Source organism: Schistocerca nitens, chromosome 2, assembly GCF_023898315.1.
Source record: "Schistocerca nitens isolate TAMUIC-IGC-003100 chromosome 2, iqSchNite1.1, whole genome shotgun sequence".
Classification (NCBI taxonomy): Eukaryota; Metazoa; Arthropoda; class Insecta; order Orthoptera; family Acrididae; genus Schistocerca; species Schistocerca nitens.
This window is the reverse complement of record NC_064615.1, coordinates 170753016-170776464: the sequence shown is the minus strand read 5'-3', so window position 1 is coordinate 170776464 and position 23449 is coordinate 170753016. Positions and strand designations below refer to the sequence as shown.

General features: G+C 42.3%; 1 protein-coding gene across 1 annotated transcript in view; it reads left to right on the top strand.

The window, feature by feature from the left end:
• LOC126234903 (neuroligin-3-like) overlaps positions 1-23449 on the top strand; it is a 443765-nt gene that overhangs the window by 386337 nt on the left and 33979 nt on the right. The window contains exon 14 of the mRNA XM_049943642.1: positions 7199-7340. Within this exon, the coding sequence (XP_049799599.1) occupies positions 7199-7340 (142 nt within the window). The remainder of the gene's footprint in view (positions 1-7198; positions 7341-23449) is intronic.

Here is a 23449-nt window from a genome sequence, read left to right as displayed (position 1 = left end):
AGCTATCATCCACTGCAGTGTCCGCCTGCTTAGCTGAGTGGTTCCGTGCTTGCCTACCAAGCAGCGGACCCGGGTTCCATTCAAGCCCGGGTTGGAGATTTTCTCTGCTCGTGGACTGGGTATAGTGTTGCCCTGCTCATCATTTCATCCTCATCACCAGCACGTGAATCGCCCAACGTGGCGTCGACTGTAATAAGACTCGCACTCGGCGGCCGAACCTCTCCGGATGGGGCCTCCCGGCCGGCAATGCCACACGATCTCTTCATTTTCATTTCATCCACTGCAGCAGTAACCCTTGGGCGGCCTGAGCGGGTCATGTCATCGACAGTTCCTGTCTCTCTGTATCTCCTCCATGTCCGAACAACATCGCTTTGGTTCACTCCGAGACGCCTGGACCCTTCCCTTGTTGAGAGCCCTTCCTGGTACAAAGTAACAATGCGGCCGCGATCTAACTGCGTTATTAACCGTCTAGGCATGGTTGAACTACACGCAACACGAGCCGTGTACCTCCTTTCTGGTGGAATGACTGGAACTGATCGACTGTCGGACCCCCTCCGTCTAATAGGCGCCGCTGATGCATGGTTGTCTAAATCTTTGGGCTGGTTTAATGACATCTATGAACAGTCAAAGGGACTGTGTCTAAGATACAATATCCACAGTCAACGTCTATCTTCAGGAGTACTGGGAACCGGGGTGATGCAAAACTTTTTTATGTGTGTTTTTTGACTTTTTTCACAGTTCATTTCACCTTCTACCTCTTTTCATGCTTGATCTGTGTTCAGTTTTTAACGGGCTATACACTGGGCCACTTTACCAATAGTTCTGAGGGGGCTAAGATGAGCAGTTTCTAGGAATGAGCGAATCGGAAAAAGCGAAGTTGTTGTGAGCATCTAAGGAGAATGTTTGAAGGAACGTGAACCGACGAACGGACACTAAAGTGCAGGTCATTGGCATATAATTTCAATAAGGGTTATCGATTTCTGAGGCAAAGTCAATTACAACACCTAGCAGCAATCTGTTTGACTTTAACCTACAGTTATGTAGTGTAAATTCCATTTTTTAACACGTGAGACATTGCTAATTGCTTTTTGATGCTATAGTTACCATAAAGTCCTTCTAAAATTGAAGGTACAGGGTGATTCAGAAAGATAAAACAGGTTTCAGTTGTTTACAGCCAACAAACTACTGATATCATTGGTGGATATGGTAACAAAGCGGCTGTTCACGCTGGTGTGTAGAATATGAATCTGGCGATAAACCATTTGGCTTTCGGATAAACATCATGCGTAGAGTTCCGAAGATTCCAAGAGCCGATAAGTGCGAGAATTATAGCACAATCCAGCTCGTGCACCCAAGCTGCTGACAAGAATAATATTCAGAAGATTGCAAAAGAAAACTGGAAATGTGTTACATAACAATAAATTTAGCTTTAGGAAAGGTAAAGGCGCCAGAGAGGCGGTTCTGACGTTGCGATTGACAGTAGAAGCAAGACTGAAGAAAAATCAAGACACGTTCGTAGGATTTGTAGACCAGGAAAAAGCGTTCGACAGTGTAAAATGGTGCAAGTTGTTCGAATCTCTGAGGAAAATAGGGATAAGCCGTACAGAAAGACGTGTAATATACAACATGTACAAGATTCAAGAGGGAACAATAAGAGTGGAAGACCAAGACCGATGTGCTCGGATTAAAAACGGTGTGAGACAGTGATGTAGTCTTTCGCCCCTGCTGTTCAGTGTATACGTCGTAGAAGAAAAGACGGAAATAAAAGAAAGGTGGATGAATGGGATTAAAACTGAAGGTGAAATGATATCATAGTTGAGATTCGCTGATGAGATTACTATCCTCAGTGAAAGTGCGGGAGAATTACAGAACATGTTCAATGGAAAGAACAGACTAATGAGCACAGAATATGGATTGAGAGTACATTGATGAAAGACGGAAGTAGTGAGACGTAGCAGATATGAGAAGGGCGAGAAATATGAGACTATAATCGGTGATCACGAAGTAGACAAAAAGTTAAGGAATTCTGCTGCCTAGACAGTAAAATAAGCCATGACGGACGCGGCAAGGAGGACATAAAGCACGGACTAGCTCTGCGGAAAAAGGGTATTCTTGGCCAAGAGAAGTCTACTAATGTCAAACACAGGCTTTAATTTGAGGAAGAAATTTCTGAGAGTGTACGTTTGGAGCACAGGATTGTATGGCAGTGAGACATTGTCTGTGGCAAAACCAGAACAAAAGAGAAATGCAGCATTTGAGGTGTGTTGCTTCATAAAAACGTTGAAAATCAGTTGTTTGGTAAGGAAGACATCACGATGTTCTCCGTACAATCGGCAAGGAAGGGAATATACGAGAAACGCTGACAAGAAGAAGGAACAGGATGACAGGACATCTGTTAAGATATCAGGGACTAACTTCCGTAGTAACAGAGAGCTGCAGAAAGTAAAAACTCTAGACGAAGGCAGATCGGAATACGTGCGGCAAATAATTGAAAATATAGGTTGCAGGTGCTATCCTGTGTTGAGGTGGCTGACACAAGTGTTCGTGACGGGCCGCATCAAACCAATCAGAAGACTGATAAGTTAAAAATATAACTTTATTTCGTGAGTATTGTTCCATCGTTTAGCTTATGCTCAGTGAACATTTTTTACTCTCTCGTATCAGATTGTATTCGACGCTCCCTCTCCATGTGACATGTTCTGCGCTCTGCAACTTATTTTGTAACCTTATGCTTGTTGTCTCTTCGATGTATCAGTTTAGCCTTAATATGTTTTATCTTCGCGTAGTTTCCTATTACTCATTAGTCTGAATGGTGCAAGTCTCTGATGCACTTTAAGTAGAATTTCGTCGGCTTTTTGCGCCAGAAACTTTGTTCTCTTGATTACGATATGAGTATTTTTATGATCTTCAGGTTTGTGCATTGTAACGACAATTCTGATGGCGAATTATCTGTGTAGAACATGTTTTCACATTGCTCACAAACGCGTTGGGAAGCTTTGCAGTATCCTGTCTCTTGCAGGTGTGTGACGTTTGGTTTCCACAATCCTTTTTGCTCGGTATATTTCTTATTTCTCCACGTGTGTTGTTGTTCTGCATGCAACGCGATAAAAAAATGATGAGCCAAAATTCTCACCGTAAAACACGATTTTTAATAAGGTATCTAAGACGTAAATTCGGAGCAGTCTGATGACTCAGTGACTGGTTGTAAGCACTGCTTCAGTATCAATGTATCTCTCAGCCGTAGTTCTCGGATTAAATGTTCTAGTTCTATGCGTTTGTTGAGATTAGATATTTGACCCTTAGGATTAAACATGCAGTTAGCCTCCTGCGATACTAACATTTTCTTGATGTTTTCTGAAAAGACGAACTATTTCACCTTTAAAGAACTAGCTCTCCGTTACGTATTATTGCTTCCCGACAGTGCATAGATACTGATAGTTCGGGTACTGTTGAAGATATCGGCAATTTCTCAACAGTCTGGCGCCTTTCCGTTTCTTTAAATGTATTCCTTCTCTTGTGAAGTTGGTTGCTCCCACGTCTGTCCTGTCTGTTCCATTCCAGCGTTAATAATGACACTGCAGCCCTTCAGTTTTTCTTAATGGATAAATGTTACTTCTTGCAACAAGGCTATGTCATTTTCTGCAGAGTGTAATAACTGTAGCTCTGGGCATACTTTGATTCTTATTGTCGCCAATCTATAGGCTTGTGAGCTATAACACACCAAATATTTTAAGTCAGAAAGAATATATTACAACTACATGCATTTGTCTGGAGGTTTATAATGTGACCAATTTTCCGTAGTAAGCGGGTACTATAGCGAGTGCCATCGCAACTGGATCCTACGTCTGTTCTGATTTCCAGGAACTTTTTCTAGGCATCTTTACGCCCTACTATCTGAAAGAGCACCAAGCGGCTGCGGCAGACCGTTTTCAGTCGGACTGTTTATTAGCCCAAGTAGAACAGAGACCGTATTAAATAATTCATTTAATAAATTCAAAACTGTCACAACTGGACACAATGTCAGAGCATAACTTTGTGCATAAAAGGGTTTAAAAGTCAGTTTTATTTGTTGTATTATGCGTGTTTGTTGGAATTAACTAGCTCTTACTACGGCGAACACCTCGGCCACTTTTCCCATCGAATAGCGTGACCACTTCTCCCGATAAGACGTCATGTCGGCATCAGTGATTCACAGAAGGGTCTATCAGAGAGCAGTAACAAGGATCTGCATTTGTAGACGAATGGACGTCTTTTAAACATTGACGTTGTGAAAAGGTGGACGTATATAGGTAATTAGATATTTATTTGCTGATAGTTTCAGAGTGAGTGGAAATTTCATGTTAGATACCGACGCAGTCGAGTGTGACATCTGTGGAATAGTCGACTTAACGGCAGTGACAGTAATATCTCTGAACTTGTGTAACTTTGGCTCAATAGTAGAGCTGAGAGGAGTAAGCTGGCAGACCCTTTAGCTTAGTGCGTATTGGAGGGGAATTTTGCTGTAGAAAACTATTAGGAATTATTAATCTGACGAAAGGACTCACAGACGCAGCATTTATGGAACAGAGAGGTTTGGATTTGCATTATGGAAAATTTTTTACGGTAATAATCTTTGCTGGCGCATACTGATAATGTTAGCTATTCCTGCCACAGTAAGGGTCTCGTAGCCACCTCAGTTCAGGTCATTTCAGTTTAATTCATTTTAATGTGCATAATTCTAAGAACATTGCATTGTAAGACTTTTGCACAGAAATGTAAGTTTATGGTTTTCTGTGAGTTTTATGGTCTGGTGGAAAAAATTTAAAATACAGCATTGTCATTACAATGAACGGATTAGTATTTTCATTTGAGGTAAGAAGTTTTTTTTTTGTATGAGAAAATAATCCCAATCATTCTCCCAGTAGTTTAGTTTTACTTTAGCATATTTTAACTGGTTATTGTTGCTGATTTTGCTGTGAGATTCTTTTCATACTTTGTTGATTCTTTCGCTTCTCATCTGACGTTTCCATTGCGCAAATTAGAAGCATTTTCTTGTGCCAGAGAACAGTATGTGTTTCATAGTGTTGCTATGTAATTTGAGTGTTTTTTTTGGGGTGGGGGGGGGTGGGGGTGGGGGGGGGGCGGCGCACAGTTTGATTCTGGCAGTGGTTTTTGAGTAACAGTTTTAATTTCCTGTTAGTTCTGTCTTCACATCGGTTAGTTCAGTCTGCACATAAAAGTAAAAAATTAGTTTTTACTTAAAAATAACGGAACAAGCTTCCTCTATCAATTTCGCTGAGAGTGGAGGTATGTATTAGAACAAGTCTGAATATTTCTCGGCAGGCAGCAGCGCTGTTCAGAGCAAAAAGTACGCAGTGGCCTCTTTTCCCTTCCAGATCACTTTCCTGATACAGATCTTTTTATCAATTGGTAACCAACACAATTTAGCATCTTATATTAATTAATAATAGTAACTGCAATTTTGATATATAGTCAAAAATGATTACTAAATTTTTTGAGTGTCATTTTTCTTTCACTGATTGCATTGTATTACAACAGCCTTAATTTCATTTCGTATTACTTGCAACAAACATGTACCACAATTGAAGATAACCGTCTCCATAATACACATTCACAAGTACTTCCATTTGACACTTATATCATAGCAGCTGATCGGAGCTACTTTCGCACGCTGGTGAGTTGTCAGCTTTGGAAGACAAACAATGAAATCTCCCACTCTCACTTTTGTTAATGCCGCAGTGGCCGCACTACATACTTCAAAAATGGCTCTGAGCACTATGGGACTTAACATATGTGGTCATCAGTCCCCTAGAACTTAGAACTAATTAAACCTAACTAACCTAAGAACATCACACACATCCATGCCCAAGGCAGGATTCGAAGCTGCGACCGTAGCGGTCACGCGGTTCCAGGCTGAAGCGCCTAGAACCGCACGGCCACACCGGCCGGCACACTACATACTTCTCTGCTCCAACGTAAGCGGCAACTTTTTTACTTAGCTCACTGCCGAGCTCACCAACGTCAGTTACAATAAAACATTTGTTAAAATATCACTCTTCCTGTAAGTATTTTTGTTTGTTTCTGAGCAAGAAAGATACACTTGTAAGAAACTCTTAATTTTGTTGGCGTTTCTGGCTTCTGATGTTAGTTGGTAGAAGCATAGTATTACAAAATGCGGCTGAGAACCACGGGTTTAGTTGTAAATCGATAGCAACAGCTGAATGTTTAGTGTTTATTGTTTTGCGGTTATTTTCCCTGTTAAGTTTGTGTCCAGAATTGAGATATACTGCAACTGTACTGAAATAACGTCTTCAAGTGACAATAATACTATGTCTAAGGGTTAGAGTAAGAAAAGAAAGACACGGATAAAAAGAGGAGGGTCATACACACAGTTTAGATTTAAAAGGTTCAAGCTACAAGACGAAACATACGAGGGGTATCCAGAAAGTAAGTTCCGATCGTCCGCGAAATGGGCACTACTGTAAAAATCCAAAATGTTTTATTTGCAACAGCTAGTCACAACTCCCAGCTAATTGTTTAAATAATCGCCGCTCCGACTTAGACATTTGCCGTGGCGTTGTACCAATTTTCAATACCCTTGCCATAGAAGGCAGCCGCCAGTGCTTTCCGCTATTTCTCTATGCAGGTCTACAGCTCGTTGTCTGTGACAAAATGTTGTCTTCATAGTCAGCTGTTCGTGCGAGCAGAGATGAAACTCAGGGGGTCAATTGCGGTCTGTATTGTGGGTGATCAAACACTTCCCACTGAAAACGAAGTAGTAGGATCTTCATTGCCCCTACAGACTGCAGCTGAGAATTGTCATGAAGAAGGAACGATGTGACAGTTGTGTTACGTAGGCTGCACAGTTGCAGGCGAAATTTCTCACCAGGCCCACGTACTTGGAGGGACACACTATTTTCTGGGTACATTTACGTGATCACTGTGCACTCAGAACTGAAAAGAGCGATGCGACGCCATCGACGGGCGTTCTACACACACTGCCCATCACATCTATGGTTTCCATTTCGCGACTCATCGGAACTTACTTTCTGGATAGCCCTCGTATATCTCATATTCAGGTAAGACAGTTCGTGGCAGACGTTCAAATTGTCATTGCGGACGCCTCCGTAAATATTTTGAAATATTTAATGAGGATTCTTGTACAGCAATTCTCACTAAATTCAATAATTATTTTAAGTAAGGTTCTTCAAGATGCTTGCCTCCAAGATTCGACGCGGCTAGTACCAGAGAAAATGCACAGGCTAAGGAAAGGAGAAGATTCAACATCTAAAATATTCTCAGTGATATATTCTGCTGAGGAAGATGATAAAAAAGTTCAAGTTTGTAAAAAAACTTTGCTTAGCATTCATGATGAAACATCAAAACTGATACAAACATTAATATATGTATCAAAAATTGAAAAGTCACCTAATGATGGAAGAGGAATAATGTGAGCAGTAGAACTGCGGCTAAGAGTCCAGATATATGTGAACAAGTTGCTCAACATATGGAATCGTCTGAGTTTAAGTTAGCCCTCAATTCAATTTGGCGAATCAAGTTCCTGAACCCTGGCCTAGATGTAAAACTCATGCATAGTCTTTCTAAAAGAAAAAGAAATCCAGAATCAGTGTCATATTGGTTCTATTACAACTACTTCAGAGTAAAGAAAACTATTCCTTGAGATTAGATAGATGTCTGCAGGAAGTGTAAAGACATGGAAACTAAACTAAAAAGTTGTGGGGTCTTGCCCACTCGTCGCTAATAGGATGCCTACGGGATGCAGCGTTCTCGGAATACTGTAAAACGATTCAAACAAATAACATTAGTAGTTTTATTTTTAGAGAGCAATTGACAATACTTAACTCTGTAGATTTACAAACAGTAGCTGCAAACGAGGGGCAACTTGCAATACAATTTAGAGTCTTTGATAGGTGAACTGTTCAGGCAAGTTGACACACGTCACGGGTAACTAGCGTCTGCGATCCGGTGCCGATCTAAGCGGCCGAGGCTGTTTTTTTTTTTTTCTTTATTGTTATTTAACACCTTACAGAAAGGTGGGCTTGCAGCAGCACACTACGCCGCTCTTCAGCCACAAGTGTTACAAAGAAAATACAATGCAGACACAGAGTATACAGAACAAAGTGGGGGGCAAAAAAAAAAAAAAAACAGTACACAGAGAGAACAAATAACACGTAGCTGTTCACACGCGAAGACACCTGAAGAAACTGATGGCACTGCACATGGACATTGACGAAGGAGACGACACGTGAACGATAGAGCGTGGACGGCGAAAAACACTGAGGCACAAACACGAAGGCACATACACTGAAACGATGGCGACGATCTCTGGCGCGCGATTGTCCACTGAAACGTGTGGGGGTCCGGGGACCTGTCAAGAGGGGAAGAAGGTGGTGAGGGAGGGAGGCCGAGGCTAGCAGTAGCGGTGCTTACATTCGCTTCTTCCAGGTGTCGCTCTTCGTGCGGCACGGTCCAATTCCGCGCACCATTGGTCACCGTTTCCTCACCGCCATCTCTGCGGCGTTTGTGGTTACGCCAGAACAAAAGTGACACCCTAAATGACAATAAAGAAAGCAGCAGCTGCAGAACTGATGATGCTCAATCGAAGGTATATGAAGTATTACAATGAACTTAATGAGATAAGGCAGAAATGTCACTATGAAGACGAAAGATCCGTACCTAAAGACAGGGAAGTTACGCAGGCGGCACCAGTATTTAAGTAAGGTAGTAAAGATAGTAGGAGTAATCTACCAAATTACAGGTCCATGTCATTAACGTCGATGTGCAACAGGATTTTGGAACATATGCTGTGTTCGAACACTATGAATTACCTCGAAGAGAACGGTCTATTGACACACAATGAACACTGATTTACAAAACATAATTCTTGTGAAACACAGCTAACTTTTTACTCACACGAAGTGTTGAGTACTATTGACAAGGGATTTCAAAATGGTTCAAATGGCTCTGAGCACTATGGGACTTAACTTCTGAGGTCATTAGTCCCCTAGAAATTAGGACTACTTAAACATAACTAACCTAAGGACATCACACACATCCATGCCAGAAGCAGGATTCGAACCTGCGACCGTGGCAGTCGCGCGGTTCTGGACTGAAGCGCCTAGAACCACGTGGCACCGAGGTCGGCAAGGGATTTCAAATTGATTTCGTATTTCTAGATTTCCAGAAGGCTTTTGACACTGTACCATACCAGGGCCTTATAGTGTAATTGCGTGCTTATGGAATGTAGTCTGTTATGTGACTAGATTCGTGATTTCCTATCAGAGAGGTCACAGTTCGTAGTAACTGCCGTCGACTAAAACAGAAGTGATTTCTGGCGTTCACCAAGGTAGCGTGGCAGTCCTCTACTGTTCCTTACCTATTTAAACGATTTAGGAGACAATCTGAGAAGCTATCTCCAGTTGTTTCCAGATAGCGCTGTCGTTTATCGTCTAGCAAAGTCATCAGAAGATCAAAACAAATCAAAAAACGATTTAGAAAAAAACATCTGTATGGTGCGAAAATTGGCAATTGATCCTAGATAGGCTGGCCGGCGGGGCCGATCAGTTCTAGGCGCTACAATCTGGAACCACGAGACAGCTACGGTCGCAGGTTCGAATCCTGCCTCGGGCATGGCTGTGTGTGATGTCCTTAGGCTAGTTAGGTTTAAGTAGTTCTAAGTTCTAGGGGACTGATGACCTCAGCAGTTAAGTCCCCGGCCGCGGTGGCCGTGCGGTTCTAGGCGCTGCAGTCCGGAACCGCGGGACTGCTACGGTCGCAGGTTCGAATCCTGCCTCGGGCATGGATGTGTGTGATGTCCTTAGGTTAGTTAGGTTTAAGTAGTTCTAAGTTATAGGGGACTGATGACCGAAGATGTTAAGTCCCATAGTGCTCAGAGCCATTTGAACCATTTTGAAGTTAAGTCCCATAGTGCTCAGAGCCATTTGAACCATTTGATCCTACATAATGGAAACTGCGAGGTCATCCACATGAGCGCTAAAATGAATCCGTTCAACTTCGGTTACACGATAACTCAGTAAAATCTAAAGGTCGTTAATTGAAGTAAATACCTAGGAATTACGAACAACGTAAATCGGAAAGAACACACAGTAAATGTTATCGGGAAGGCAAACCATAGACTCCGTTTTATTGGCAGAACTTGTCCGTTCTCTTTTGGAGTACTGCTGCACGATCGGCGATCCTTACCCGATGGAAATGGGAATGAGCGTTTGGCGTCATTGGCCGGGAGGCCCCTTGGGGGCAGGTCCGGCCGCCTTTGTGCAGGTCTTATTACATTCGACGCCACATTGGGCGACCTGCGCGCCGGATGAGGATGAAATGATGATGAAGACAACACAACACCCACTCCCTGAGCGGAGAAAATCCCCGACCCAGCCGGGAATCGAACCCCGACCCCTTAGACCGGCAGTTCGTCACGCTGACTATTCAGCTATCGGGGCGGACATCCTTACCAGGTAGGATTAACGGAGTGCATCGAGAAAGTTCAAAGGAGAGCACCACGTTCTGTATTATCGCGAAATAGGGGAGAGAGTGTCACTGACGTGTTACAAGATTTGAGGTGGACATTACTGAAACAAAGACGTTCTTCGTTGCGGAGGAATCTTCTCACGAAATATCAATCACCAACTTCTGCTCCGAATGCGGAAATAATTTTTTGACGCCGAAATACATAGGTAGAAATGATCATCATAATAAAATAAGCTAAATCAGAGCTCACCCATAAAGATATAGGTGTTGGTTTTTCCCACGCACTGTTCGATATTAGAATAACAGATAATTATACTGGTTCGATGAACCCCTCTACCAGGCACTTAAGAGTGATCTGCAGAGTATCAATGTAGATATAAATATAGGTGTAGATGTAGAATGTAATGGGAATTACGACAGACTTTATTAAAAACCTTTCATTACCTCATTTACCAGTGCAGGAGTTATTCTATTATAGACAGCTATGGGTTTTTCCTTTTTGAATTCATGCTCTTGAAACTGGAAATGCTGATTTTAGCTTCTATCATGAGGGCATACGGCCAAAAGAAACCAAATGAAGTGTGTTGTTTAATGAATGAGTAGAAAACAACCAATGTTCCAAAAATTATCAAAGAACATCATATATTTGCTGATGGTTTTGCAGGCCAAAACAAAAGTCATGCTGTAGTGTGTTTTCTACTGGCATTGACTTCAGTAAGGATATTTGACCAAACATCGCTATAGTTTCCTATTAGAGAGGACTCGTTTCTACCAATCGACAGAGATTTTAGTGTTGTGGAGAGAAAAGTATGTCATCTGTACAGAAAGTACAACAAACTCCTTGCTAGTGCTATAGACTACAATAAGTTGTGCCTTAAGTTCAGTAAAAAATGCCATCTCTACAGAATCATTTGGAAAATAAGTTTCAAAAGGTAGGAAAGTCTCATTTCAAATCTTAATGTTTGGGTACGACAGCTCAGCTCTTAATGTTGTAAAAAACTGGGATTACATTGATAGAAAAATGGTAAATACACTCCTGGAAATGGAAAAAAGAACACATTGACGCCGGTGTGTCAGACCCACCATACTTGCTCCGGACACTGCGAGAGGGCTGTACAAGCAATGATCACACGCACGGCACAGCGGACACACCAGGAACCGCGGTGTTGGCCGTCGAATGGCGCTAGCTGCGCAGCATTTGTGCACCGCCGCCGTCAGTGTCAGCCAGTTTGCCGTGGCATACGGAGCTCCATCGCAGTCTTTAACACTGGTAGCATGCCGCGACAGCGTGGACGTGAACCGTATGTGCAGTTGACGGACTTTGAGCGAGGGCGTATAGTGGGCATGCGGGAGGCCGGGTGGACGTACCGCCGAATTGCTCAACACGTGGGGCGTGAGGTCTCCACAGTACATCGATGTTGTCGCCAGTGGTCGGCGGAAGGTGCACGTGCCCGTCGACCTGGGACCGGACCGCAGCGACGCACGGATGCACGCCAAGAGCGTAGGATCCTACGCAGTGCCGTAGGGGACCGCACCGCCACTTCCCAGCAAATTAGGGACACTGTTGCTCCTGGGGTATCGGCGAGGACCATTCGCAACCGTCTCCATGAAGCTGGGCTACGGTCCCGCACACCGTTAGGCCGTCTTCCGCTCACGCCCCAACATCGTGCAGCCCGCCTCCAGTGGTGTCGCGACAGGCGTGAATGGAGGGACGAATGGAGACGTGTCGTCTTCAGCGAGGAGAGTCGCTTCTGCCTTGGTGCCAATGATGGTCGTATGCGTGTTTGGCGCCGTGCAGGTGAGCGCCACAATCAGGACTGCATACGACCGAGGCACACAGGGCCAACACCCGGCATCATGGTGTGGGGAGCGATCTCCTACACTGGCCGTACACCACTGGTGATCGTCGAGGGGACACTGAATAGTGCACGGTACATCCAAACCGTCATCGAACCCATCGTTCTACCATTCCTAGACCGGCAAGGGAACTTGCTGTTCCAACAGGACAATGCACGTCCGCATGTATCCCGTGCCACCCAACGTGCTCCAGAAGGTGTAAGTCAACTACCCTGGCCAGCAAGATCTCCGGATCTGTCCCCCATTGAGCATGTTTGGGACTGGATGAAGCGTCGTCTCACGCGGTCTGCACGTCCAGCACGAACGCTGGTCCAACTGAGGCGCCAGGTGGAAATGGCATGGCAAGCCGTTCCACAGGACTACATCCAGCATCTCTACGATCGTCTCCATGGGAGAATAGCAGCCTGCATTGCTGCGAAAGGTGGATATACACTGTACTAGTGCCGACATTGTGCATGCTCTGTTGCCTGTGTCTATGTGCCTGTGGTTCTGTCAGTGTGATCACGTGATGTATCTCACCCCAGGAATGTGTCAATAAAGTTTCCCCTTCCTGGGACAATGAATTCACGGTGTTCTTATTTCAATTTCCAGGAGTGTACTTTCAGACTTGCCTCCTTAACAGGAAGAGAGCCATCATTGCCACGTGAAAAATCACACAGTGATGAACAACTGCTACCCATGAACACAAACAAGATGCACGACATCACCAAGTCCCTGCAGTATGCTCCTGAGAGAATCGGACCTTCTGTAGACACATTGTTCAGTGGGAAACAGATGGAAAGTCGGAGGACCCCCATTAACCCTATTAATATCGTTAAACAAAAAGTGTATTAGCACTATTGTTAGAGAGTAATAATTATTGCATTTGGAATACTTATTTTTTCATCTTGAAAGTGATTTCTGGCGTTCCGCAAGGTAGTGTTATAGGCCTTTTGCTGTTCCTTATCTATATAAACGATTTGGAAGACAGTCTGAGCAGCCGTCTTCCGTTGTTTGCAGGTGATACTGTCGTTTATCGGTTAATAAAGTCATCAGAAGATCAAAACAAACTGCGAAACTATTTAGAAAAAATATCGGAATGGTGCGAAAATAGGCAGTTGACCTAAATAACGAAAAGTGTGAGGTCATCCACATGTGTGCTAAAAGGAACTCGTTAAACTTCGGTTACACGATAAATCTGTATAACCTAAAAGCCGTAAATTCAGCTAAATACCTAGGTATTACAATTACGAACAACTTAAATTGGAAGGAACACATGGAAAATGTTGTGGTGAAGGCTGACCAAAGGCTGCGATTTATAGGCAGGATACTTAGAAATTGTAACAGACCTACTAAGGAGACTGCCTACACTACGCATGTCCGTCCTCTTTTAGAATACTGCTGCGCGGTTTGGGATGCTTACCAAATAGGACTGACGGAGTACATCAAAAAAGTTCAAGGAAAGGCAGCACGTTTTGTATTATCGCGAAATATGGGAGACAGTGTCACAGAAATGATACAGGATTTTGGCTGGAAATCATTAAAAGAAAGTCGTTTTTCGTTGCGATGGGATCTTCTCACGAAAGTCCAATCACCAACTTTCTCCTCCGAATGCGAAAATATTTTGTTGACACCAACCTAAATAGGGAGTAACGATCACCACGATAAAGTAAGGGAAATTTGGGTTCGCACGGAAAGATATAGGTGTTCATTCTTTCCGCGTGCTATACGAGATAGGAATAATAGAGAATCGTGAAGGTGGTTCGATGAACTCTCTGCCAGGCACTTACATGTGATTTGCAGAGTATCCATATAGATGTAGACGTAGATGAAAGTCAGTTATTGTTAGGAATGTCGCAGTAATAGAAACAGATATTTGTTTTCCTGGTGAAACAGTTATTGTCTTTTTGTGAAGGTGAATAAGACAATTGTTTATTTTAAGAATTTTCTTTTTGTGTGTGTGTTCCGTATAGTTCGTTGCGTTTGGGCTGGGCGGACGTCACAAGACATCCGTTCCAGTTGATCGTTCATTCCTTGACTCAGTTTTTTTATTACATAGAGTACGCAGCCCTCTGACTGTACACGCTGAGCTACCGTGCCGGCATTGTCTGGAGTGTAAACTTGTAAACATAAGCTGTTTAAAATTTTATTTATTCAAAATACTATAAGTACCAGATGCGTGTTAATTCACTGCCCACAATATTTCTTCATCAATGTTTAAAATCTGTACTCCTTAGTTGTTTGCCTTAAGCGGTTTTTTGCAATTGTTGACAATGTTCATTTTGTGACTTAACCCCTGTTAAGACAATTGATTCATTTAGCCGGACGGAGTGGCCGAGCGGTTCTAGACGCTTCAGTGTGGAGCCGCGTGACCGCTACGGTCGCAGATTCGAATCCTGCCTCGGGCGTGGGTGTGTGTGATGTCCTTAGGTTAGTTGTAGTTCTAAGTTCTAGGGGACCGATGACCTCAGAAGTTAAGTCCCATAGTGCTCAGAGCCATTTGAACCATTTTTTTATTCATTTACGTCCACAACACAGTTCACAAGTGAAGCAAGGATGTCTACTATGTCTCTAAAGGTGATTTTTATCTATTCTTCGAGCCATGATTGAAACTCAAAAGAGTTTGTTCGCGCAAAGTTAAGGCCGAACATGAATTTTGAGAAATGTTTTTGTGTTAGTAGTGACATTATAGGATTCTACATCAATAACTCTTTCGATTGAGCACTTGCTGTCTGCAACAACAATAAGCCGCTGAACGTACCCAGCGGAGCGTTGTTGACAGCAGACAGCACCGAGACGCGGCCGGTCGCACACAACCGCTGCCACAACCAGACTGAAACCAACAGACCACAAGTTGTAGACTTGCCGGAAGAAAGAACTGGACATGTATCCAGGTGAGTGCAAGTCGATCAACACAAAATCAAACTATGACATGCAGGAGTAGGTCTAATTAAGTACAAAAAACAGGAATGAGCATGAGCTACAGTGTGTTAGAGAATGAATGTACGGCTTTAAGGCGTTATATCATTTATTACATTCAAGTTATAGTTATAAATATAAGTCAAATTAAAGAACAACTCAAACAGTTTTGCTTGTATAGGTGTGTGCATAGGGAAGAGTATGGAATGACCAAGAGTGATTTAAGGACTTGTTGAAAGAGTGAGAGTGTTTCACGCGTAGCCCCATGAAATAAGTTCGGAAGGCTAGCTGTGAATTAGAAGCTCCAGTGACAACTTTGTGAATACTTTTAAGGGGGCGCTTACAACTACATGCTTATCGTTCTCAGCTGTTACTAGCTCTAAAGCCTGCCGGCTATAGTTTACTTGCCAACTTTGGAAACGAAATGTTGCTGCACGGCGACGAAGTTTTTCTGGATCGTGTCGTCTTCAGTGATGAATCGACATTTCACCTAAATGGCAATGAGAGCACACCATAATGTTCGCATCTGGGGGTCATCAGATCCTTACGAAATGGTACCGTTCCAACGAGACTCCACTAAAATGAGTTTTTGGGGGCATATCCCGGTAGAATAGTTGTGGGCCTTTCTTTTTGGGCGAAGCAGCAGCAACTGCTGTTTTTTATCTTGATGCGCTAGAAGCATGGCTCTTTCCTCAACTGGAAGAAACTGAATCACGGAACTTTATTTGGCAGCAAGATGTGCTCCGCGTCAATGGCATAACCGAGTACGCGACTGTTTAAACGCCGTAGTAACAGACCGCTCGATTGGCCGCAAGGGGCCGGACGACAGAGATTTTTTTGCATACGCGATCTGACATCGTGCGACTTGTACCTTTGTTTTTTTTTCATTTCTAATTTTCTGTTTCCAGTATGATGTGTAATAGTTTTGTAAGTATGATACAGCTGCCATATACGCGAAGAAAGAGGACAGAAGATCTCCACGGGGCCCCTCCTCCACGTGATGCCGAATGGGCAACGGAGTCCGCAGACTCAGCTACGTTGCGTGAGAGCTGCAAGGAGAGGGTCGTTGGTTACGGCTCAGCGGACAGACAAGGGAATGGTCCAATTCGACGTCTTGAATAATGTCCTGAAATTTTTTCTACAGGAAGAATGCATCGAATGAAATACAATGTGCGGTGAAAAATGAGCAGTTTTAAAATTTTTGAAAAAGACCTACAGTGCACCTTAGCAGCTAAAATTCTTACACTCCATTTCTTTCGGTGTAGTCTTCAAGTGTGAAAAATTTCAGGGTAGTTTCGACATGTCGGACTGGACCATTGCCTTGTGACTGGAGCATTACGACCCACGCACAACTAATTAGATGGCGGGCTCTATAAGTTCAAATGCAACATAGAAAATACAATATGGTTAATAAAGAATAATGTGTATGTGCCTCCGCTACCGGCTGATCTACCTGACCGTATAAAAGCTGTTATTACAACAGTAGTCCTGATACGCTGATCAAGATTTGGGAAGAACTCGGCTATCGACTCGATGTGTGACGAATGGTGCTCGCATTGAACACTTGTAAGAGAAACCGTCTGAGTTCTTCTTTCATTTGATGTATTATTCATAATTTTAAGTTCAATGTAATAAATGCTACAAAGTCTTAAAATCTGTGTGTTCATTTTGAAACACCGTGCTTAGTAAAAATCAATGTGGACGAATTACGGTTGTCAAGATAGACACAAAGTTAAAGTGTCGATATGAGTGACAATATTAACTGTATCGTCTGTAAAAGTAAGGAAAAATTGCAGGACTGTTGAAGGGAATATTGTAATGAATATCCTATAGGTAATGGACTGAGTAAACCGAAGAACGACAAAAGTAAAGAGAAGTAGCAGAAATGAGATTAGCGCTAAAGTTAACATCAAAATTTGAGCACCAAAATAAATGACGATGGCCGAAAAAAGAGGATTAAAAATACAGGCTGTTAATAGCAAGGTGAGGAGTCCTGAAACAGAAATTTTGTTGACATGGATTGCAGTTTTAAGTGTTAGGAAGTCTGTTCTGAAAGTATGTCTGTGGTGCCTACCCCGGTCAGAAGTAAAAATTGGATTATAAACTGTTCAGACAAGTAGAGAACTGAAGCATTTGAAATGTAGTCCTGCTCGTGTGGTTAAGTGCTGAAGACTAGATGGTTAGATCAGATAACTAAAAAAGGGGTACTAAACCGCAACGACGGAAACAAAGCTGACTAAAAGTAGGGATCGAATGATTGTACACGTTCTGAGGCAACAAGAAATGACCACTCTGGTAATGGAAGAGCGAGAAGGGGGGACGTGGTAGGTAAGTTTAAAATAATGAGGGAGACCATGGCTTGACAACAGTAAGAAATTTCAAATTGACACACGAGGTCGTGCTGAAAGGTAATGCCTCAGAATGATTTATGTGAAAACCTTTAAAGCTGTTTCAATCAATAAATTTTATTAACATTCTAAGTCTTTATAATTCATGTCTGCATGTTTGTTTCTTAACGTAGTCACCTGGCAGCGAACACATTTCTCCCAACGACAGACTAAAGTTTTGATATTGTCACTGTCGAATGTTTGACCTTATTGACGGATCCACAACCTCACTTCTGATTGCACCGCCCCTCGAAGGTGTTCTTTAAGTTTTAGAAAAATCGCATGCGGGACATTACGCAGAATGGTCGATGACAGTGAACCCAAGGCGTAGAGTGTTGCAGATGTCTCGGCGCTCGTTTGTGGTCTGGAATTGTCATGCTCCATGTGTCGAATTTGTGCTTTCAGTTTTCTAAGTATCTCGCAATACACCGACATAGTAACATTACACACCGTCATGTTGCGCGTGTACAGTTCGTAGCCTTCTGGCGGCAGAGGTTGCAATTTGCTTCAGCGAAGCGGCAGAGTCGATCGAGTGATATGCATGACGTGCAATACCTCAGCCGATCTTGAGAACAGAATAAAAATTCGTAGGCATTACTTTTCAGTGCACCCGCGTAGATTGCACTAGCTTCAGAGGGGTGAAGAGTTTTGCGCAAGACAGATTACCGGGAAGAGATGTATCAAACCAGTCTGCGGACTGAAGGCCGTAAGTGGTGAACTCCGAAGAAGCACAGAAATACTGAGTCTGCTATTGTGGAGACGCATGTATGGCCTTCCGTACCTCACTCTCCAGTACAGCCAGGTGTTCTGTACTTGGTTCCCCGCCTCCGAATGGTTTTGATTACGAGAGCAAGCTCTTATTTAGGCCATTCGCACAGAATTCTACTGCATGGCGTCAGTCATTCTAAGGAAATAACAGTTCTTTATATACTAACATTACCCTCACCATACCGTATGTGATAAAAGTTGCAAGTCAAATTTTCAAAAAGGAAAAGTAAACAATTTTAAAGTTACTTAATAGATCTTTAACGATTTTTGGAATTTTACATGCTATATTCTTTAATTAAATTAAGTTTTCTTCATTTACGATATTGTCAGAGTATGTTTTCCATAACCGAATGCTTTGCGAAATATAATAGATTCAGTGTAGAGGACCGCCTTCTTAGTTTTGCTAACAGTTTTAAATTCTAATGAGGGTAGAGTATAGAAATTGGCTTTAATACTACAAATATTTAGGTCACTTAAGTTATTACTTCGTCATTTTGAACGAGAAAATCAGGAATTGCAGGCGTTTGCGTCACGTCTTTCAAAAATCCTGTTTATTTTGTTTTGTTCAAATGGCTCTGAGCACTATGGGACTTAACTGCTGAGGTCATCAGTCTCCTAGAACTTAGAACTACTTAAACCTAACTAACCTAAGGACATCACACACATCCATGCCCGAGGCAGGATTCGAACCTGCGACCGTAGCGGTCACGCGGTTCCAAACTGAAGCGCTTAGAACCGCACGGCCACACCGGCCGGCTTTTGTTTTGTAAACGAGGTTAAGTATTCTTTTACTATGCTTCACACAGGAAAAGGTTCCCCACAATTTTAAAATTGTTAGGTCACCTCTAAGTCTCAAAGAAACACAGTGATTAATTTTAATAGTCAACATGGGTACGAGTACTAGGGGTAACTACGGACTCTGTCGACCGCGTCGGTGAAAGAAGTGTTTACCTGCGGATAGAAGAAATCTAAGCCCGTGGACCATTAGAGAAGGGGTCAGGTCTGTGAGCTGATATAATTTCGAAGTTTCTCTGTGCTCTGCCTCGAATGCGTTGAACATTAAGTGATTTTCATTTCTGAACAATGTTGAACCAGTTCTGGGAAGAACTCTGAATTTCCGTTAAATATTTTTCGTGACGCCGTACTTGCAAGAACCGCAGTGCAAGTAGATTTAGGTGTGAAGAATTGGTTTAAATTGTTTTTTCAGTTTGAATAAACCAACTGTAGTGCGAGCAAAGTGATTGAGATTTGACGACAGAAATTTTCCAAGCAACTTTTCCGATTTACTTATCTGTGACGCTAGCGGAATCTAAAAAAGGTGTTAGGAAGGAAGCATTATATAAGAACATGTGAAGAAAGCGTTTTTGATTCCTTTAAAGAACTGATGGTACAGAGTAACGGCGCCGGGGCAGTTGCAGCTTAAGACAGTCCTCCAGGTACGCCACTGTTTGTATCAGTATTTTTCAAAGTGCTATAAGCAGTCGTATCTGCTGCCACTGTAGAGTGGTAAGCAACACTGAGTTCGTAGACGGACAATAGTGAGCTGACAATCTGAACACAGAAAAATTCCTGCGCACGTCGCTAGGCTCCGCATTTCAACAAAAACTATTTAGACATTCGTTGCTCCGAAAACTCGGCGTTTTAATGCATCCTGCACTACACGTGTATACGTTGCACCGTACTGATAGCCCCTGACATACGTAAATGTCAACAATTACCTCCGCAAACGTAATTATGCTAAACAAACAATGCCTCTACTATCACAACGTGACTGTTTACATTAGATAATTCGTATGCACGAAAACCATTTTTTCCTGTACTTGCAAACAGTAATTGAAGAAAGAGCTACGAAGAAAAATATATGAAAGCAATCCAAACAGATGTAAAACATTTTCAGAGGTCGCAATAGTGATCGCTGTGTTAAGATGATAGAGTACTCTTGACGAGTCGTGTGTAATATTTCGCTTGAATGTTAACGTACGCTATTTTAGTTTTAACAGTAAGGTTGTCAGTGATGCGTAACGTCCCTCTTCTAGCGTCCGTCACGGAGTTCAACTCTGTGACTAGCTCGCGATTTTTTAAATAAATACCTGACGAAACACGTTACTCTTGTTCGCATATTCTGTATTTCCTCTACCTGGTGAGAGTCACAGACTTGACGGGCAATACTTAACTATCAGCCGATCTAGAACTTTGTAAGCTAAATCTTCTGTGGGAGAACAGCATTTCAGTATGATCTTCCAGTGATTCTCACTCTGACCTATAATCAGTGCATTTAATTTTTTTGTGGCCATTGCACTTTAAATCTCCCCCAACACTTATTAACTGATATTAAACAGTTATGAGTTTTTCAGTAATTGATCGATAATCCTGTAATCAAACAGTAATGATTCTTCCTGCGTGTCTGTGCAGAAAATGCGAGGTGCTACGCAAGCGTTCCAGAAATTTGTATGACACGCGCTTACAAACGATAGTACAATAAAACGCCAGCAGGAGCGTCATAATACATGTTTCGTTAAAATTTTCGTACATCAATACGTCTAGCGGCTTAGATCTAAGTGAACGAGTTTTTTTTGCTGGATGGCAATTCTCCGTTGTGACGTTTGTCTGTGTTTGTAATTTTGCAACGACCAACATGCTGTATCACGTTCTGTTTTAAACTTGGTAAATCAGCCACAGAAATCCACAAAATATTAGCGCAAGCTTTAGCTAATGACGCTCTGGGCCATACACAGACCTACGAGTGGGCCGAGTAGATCTTCCACCGAAAGCTGGATCTTTGGTCGGCTACCGAACGAGGAAGGTAGGTGGAGCTCGGGGAGAGAAGTGAGGTGGCTCGCGAGAAGGAAGTGATGCGGGGTCGCCAGAAGGGAGCAGGGATCTGGCGAGATAGGTTGTGAAGATCTGCGCCGTGTCCTCCAGCTTCCCGTTTGGAACCCGTCTCGTTCTGACCTCGGCAGTGCGTTGTTCTCATCATCAGTCTTAAACTGGACGCGTGGATTTGCCGCACGCCAAGATTTTATATTCTTCGGCCTCCCTCTTGGTTTCTCGGAGCGAACTTGAAAGGAATGAAGATTATTGTTTAGGAAGATGAGATATTAAATGTCTGCCTAGTCTGATGCATCCCGCCACGAATTCCTATCCTGTGCCAACAGCTTCATATCAGAGTAGCGGTTACAACACACGTCCTCAATTATTTGCTGGATATATTCCAACTGCGAGGAGCACACCACAGAACTGCTGAAGCGTGTTAACAAATCGCTCTTTGCAATGCGAATTGTGTCAGACATAGGGGATATAAGAATGAGAAAGCTGGCATACTATGCTTACTTTCATTTCATAATGTAATACAGGATTATTTTTTTGGGTAATTCATCAAGCCAAGCTAAAGTCCTCCGGACACAAAAACGTGCAGTAAGAGTTATATGTGGTGTGAACTCAAGAACATCCTGCAGAAGCCTGTTAAGGGAACTAGGGATACTAACTACTGCTTCCCAATATATTTATTCCTTAATGAAATTTGTCTTTAAAAATATATCACTTTTTCAAACCAACAGCTCAATTCATGGAATCAATACTAGAAATAAGAATAATCTTCACAAGGATTTAAAGTCACTCAGTCTTGTACAAAAAGGTGTGCATTATTCAGGAACACACATTTTCAATAACTTGCCAGAAGCCATAAAAAGCTTAACAACCAATGAAATCCAGTTTCAAAGAAGCCTAAAGGATTTATTGGTGACCAACTCCTTCTACTCCATTGATGAATTTCTCAGTAAAACCAACTGATTTGTGTATATATATAAGTACGATATAACTTCTAACTTCTGCACAATTTCAGTGCAGTAATGTGTTCATTATATATATATATATATATATATATATATATATATATATATATATATATATATATATATATATATATATGTGTGTGTGTGTGTGTGTGTGTGTAAGTACAATCTAACTTCTGCACCATTTCAGTGCAGTAATGTGTTCATTGTAAATAAGTATTATAGTGTTGTATTACAAGTTTATTATCTTATAAATAAATAAAAAACCTTTTTTATTTTAAATTCCATACATTAGTATTTGTAAAATGACTCTTTCATATAGTGTTCATTAAAAAATGACGATCATTCCACTTGGGACCTATGGAATGGTACATTAACTTATTTGTTTTAGTTGTAAATATTTGTCATGTATTGTTGTTTTTCTGACATGTTCTACATCCTGGAGGACCTCCTGACTACGGATCAATCGGATTGAAAGTAAAATCCAATCCAATCCAACCTCTGTCATCCTCCACAGTGTTCACGCTCCTACAGCTTCCTCTAGTACTAAGGAAGTTATTCACTGATGCCTTAACAGATAACCTACCATCCAGTCCCTTCTACTTGTTAGTGTTTTCCATAGGTTCCTTTCCTACTCGATAGGCCGAAGAACCTCCTCATGCCTTACCTTATGAGTCCAACTAATTATCAACATTCATCTATAGCATCACATCTCAAATGCTTCGATTCTCATCCGTTCCAGTTTGTCCAAAATCCATGTTCACTACCATACACTGCTGTGCTCAGAAATTTCTTCCTCAAGTTAAGTCATATGTTTGATACTAGTAGACTTCTCCAAGCTAGGAATGCCCTCTTTGCCATTGCATTCTTGATCCGTCCATCATGATTTATTTTGATGTCTAGGTGGCAGAATTCTTTAAGCCCATCTACTACGTGATCACCAACCCTGATGTAAAGATTCTCGCTGTTCTCATTTCTGCTACTTCTCATTACTTTCGTCTTTCTTCAGCTCATACTCAGTCCATGTTCTTCGCTCATTAGACCGTTCACCCTATTCAGTAGATCCTGAATACCTATTCACTTTCACTGGGGAAGGAAGTGTTATTAGCGAATCCTGTCAGTGATTTTCTTTCACCGAGAATTTTAATTCCACTCTTGAGCCTTTCTCTTATTACCGCCACTGCTTCTTCGAGGCACAGACTGAACAGTAGGGATGGAAGACCACATCCCAGCCTTATATCC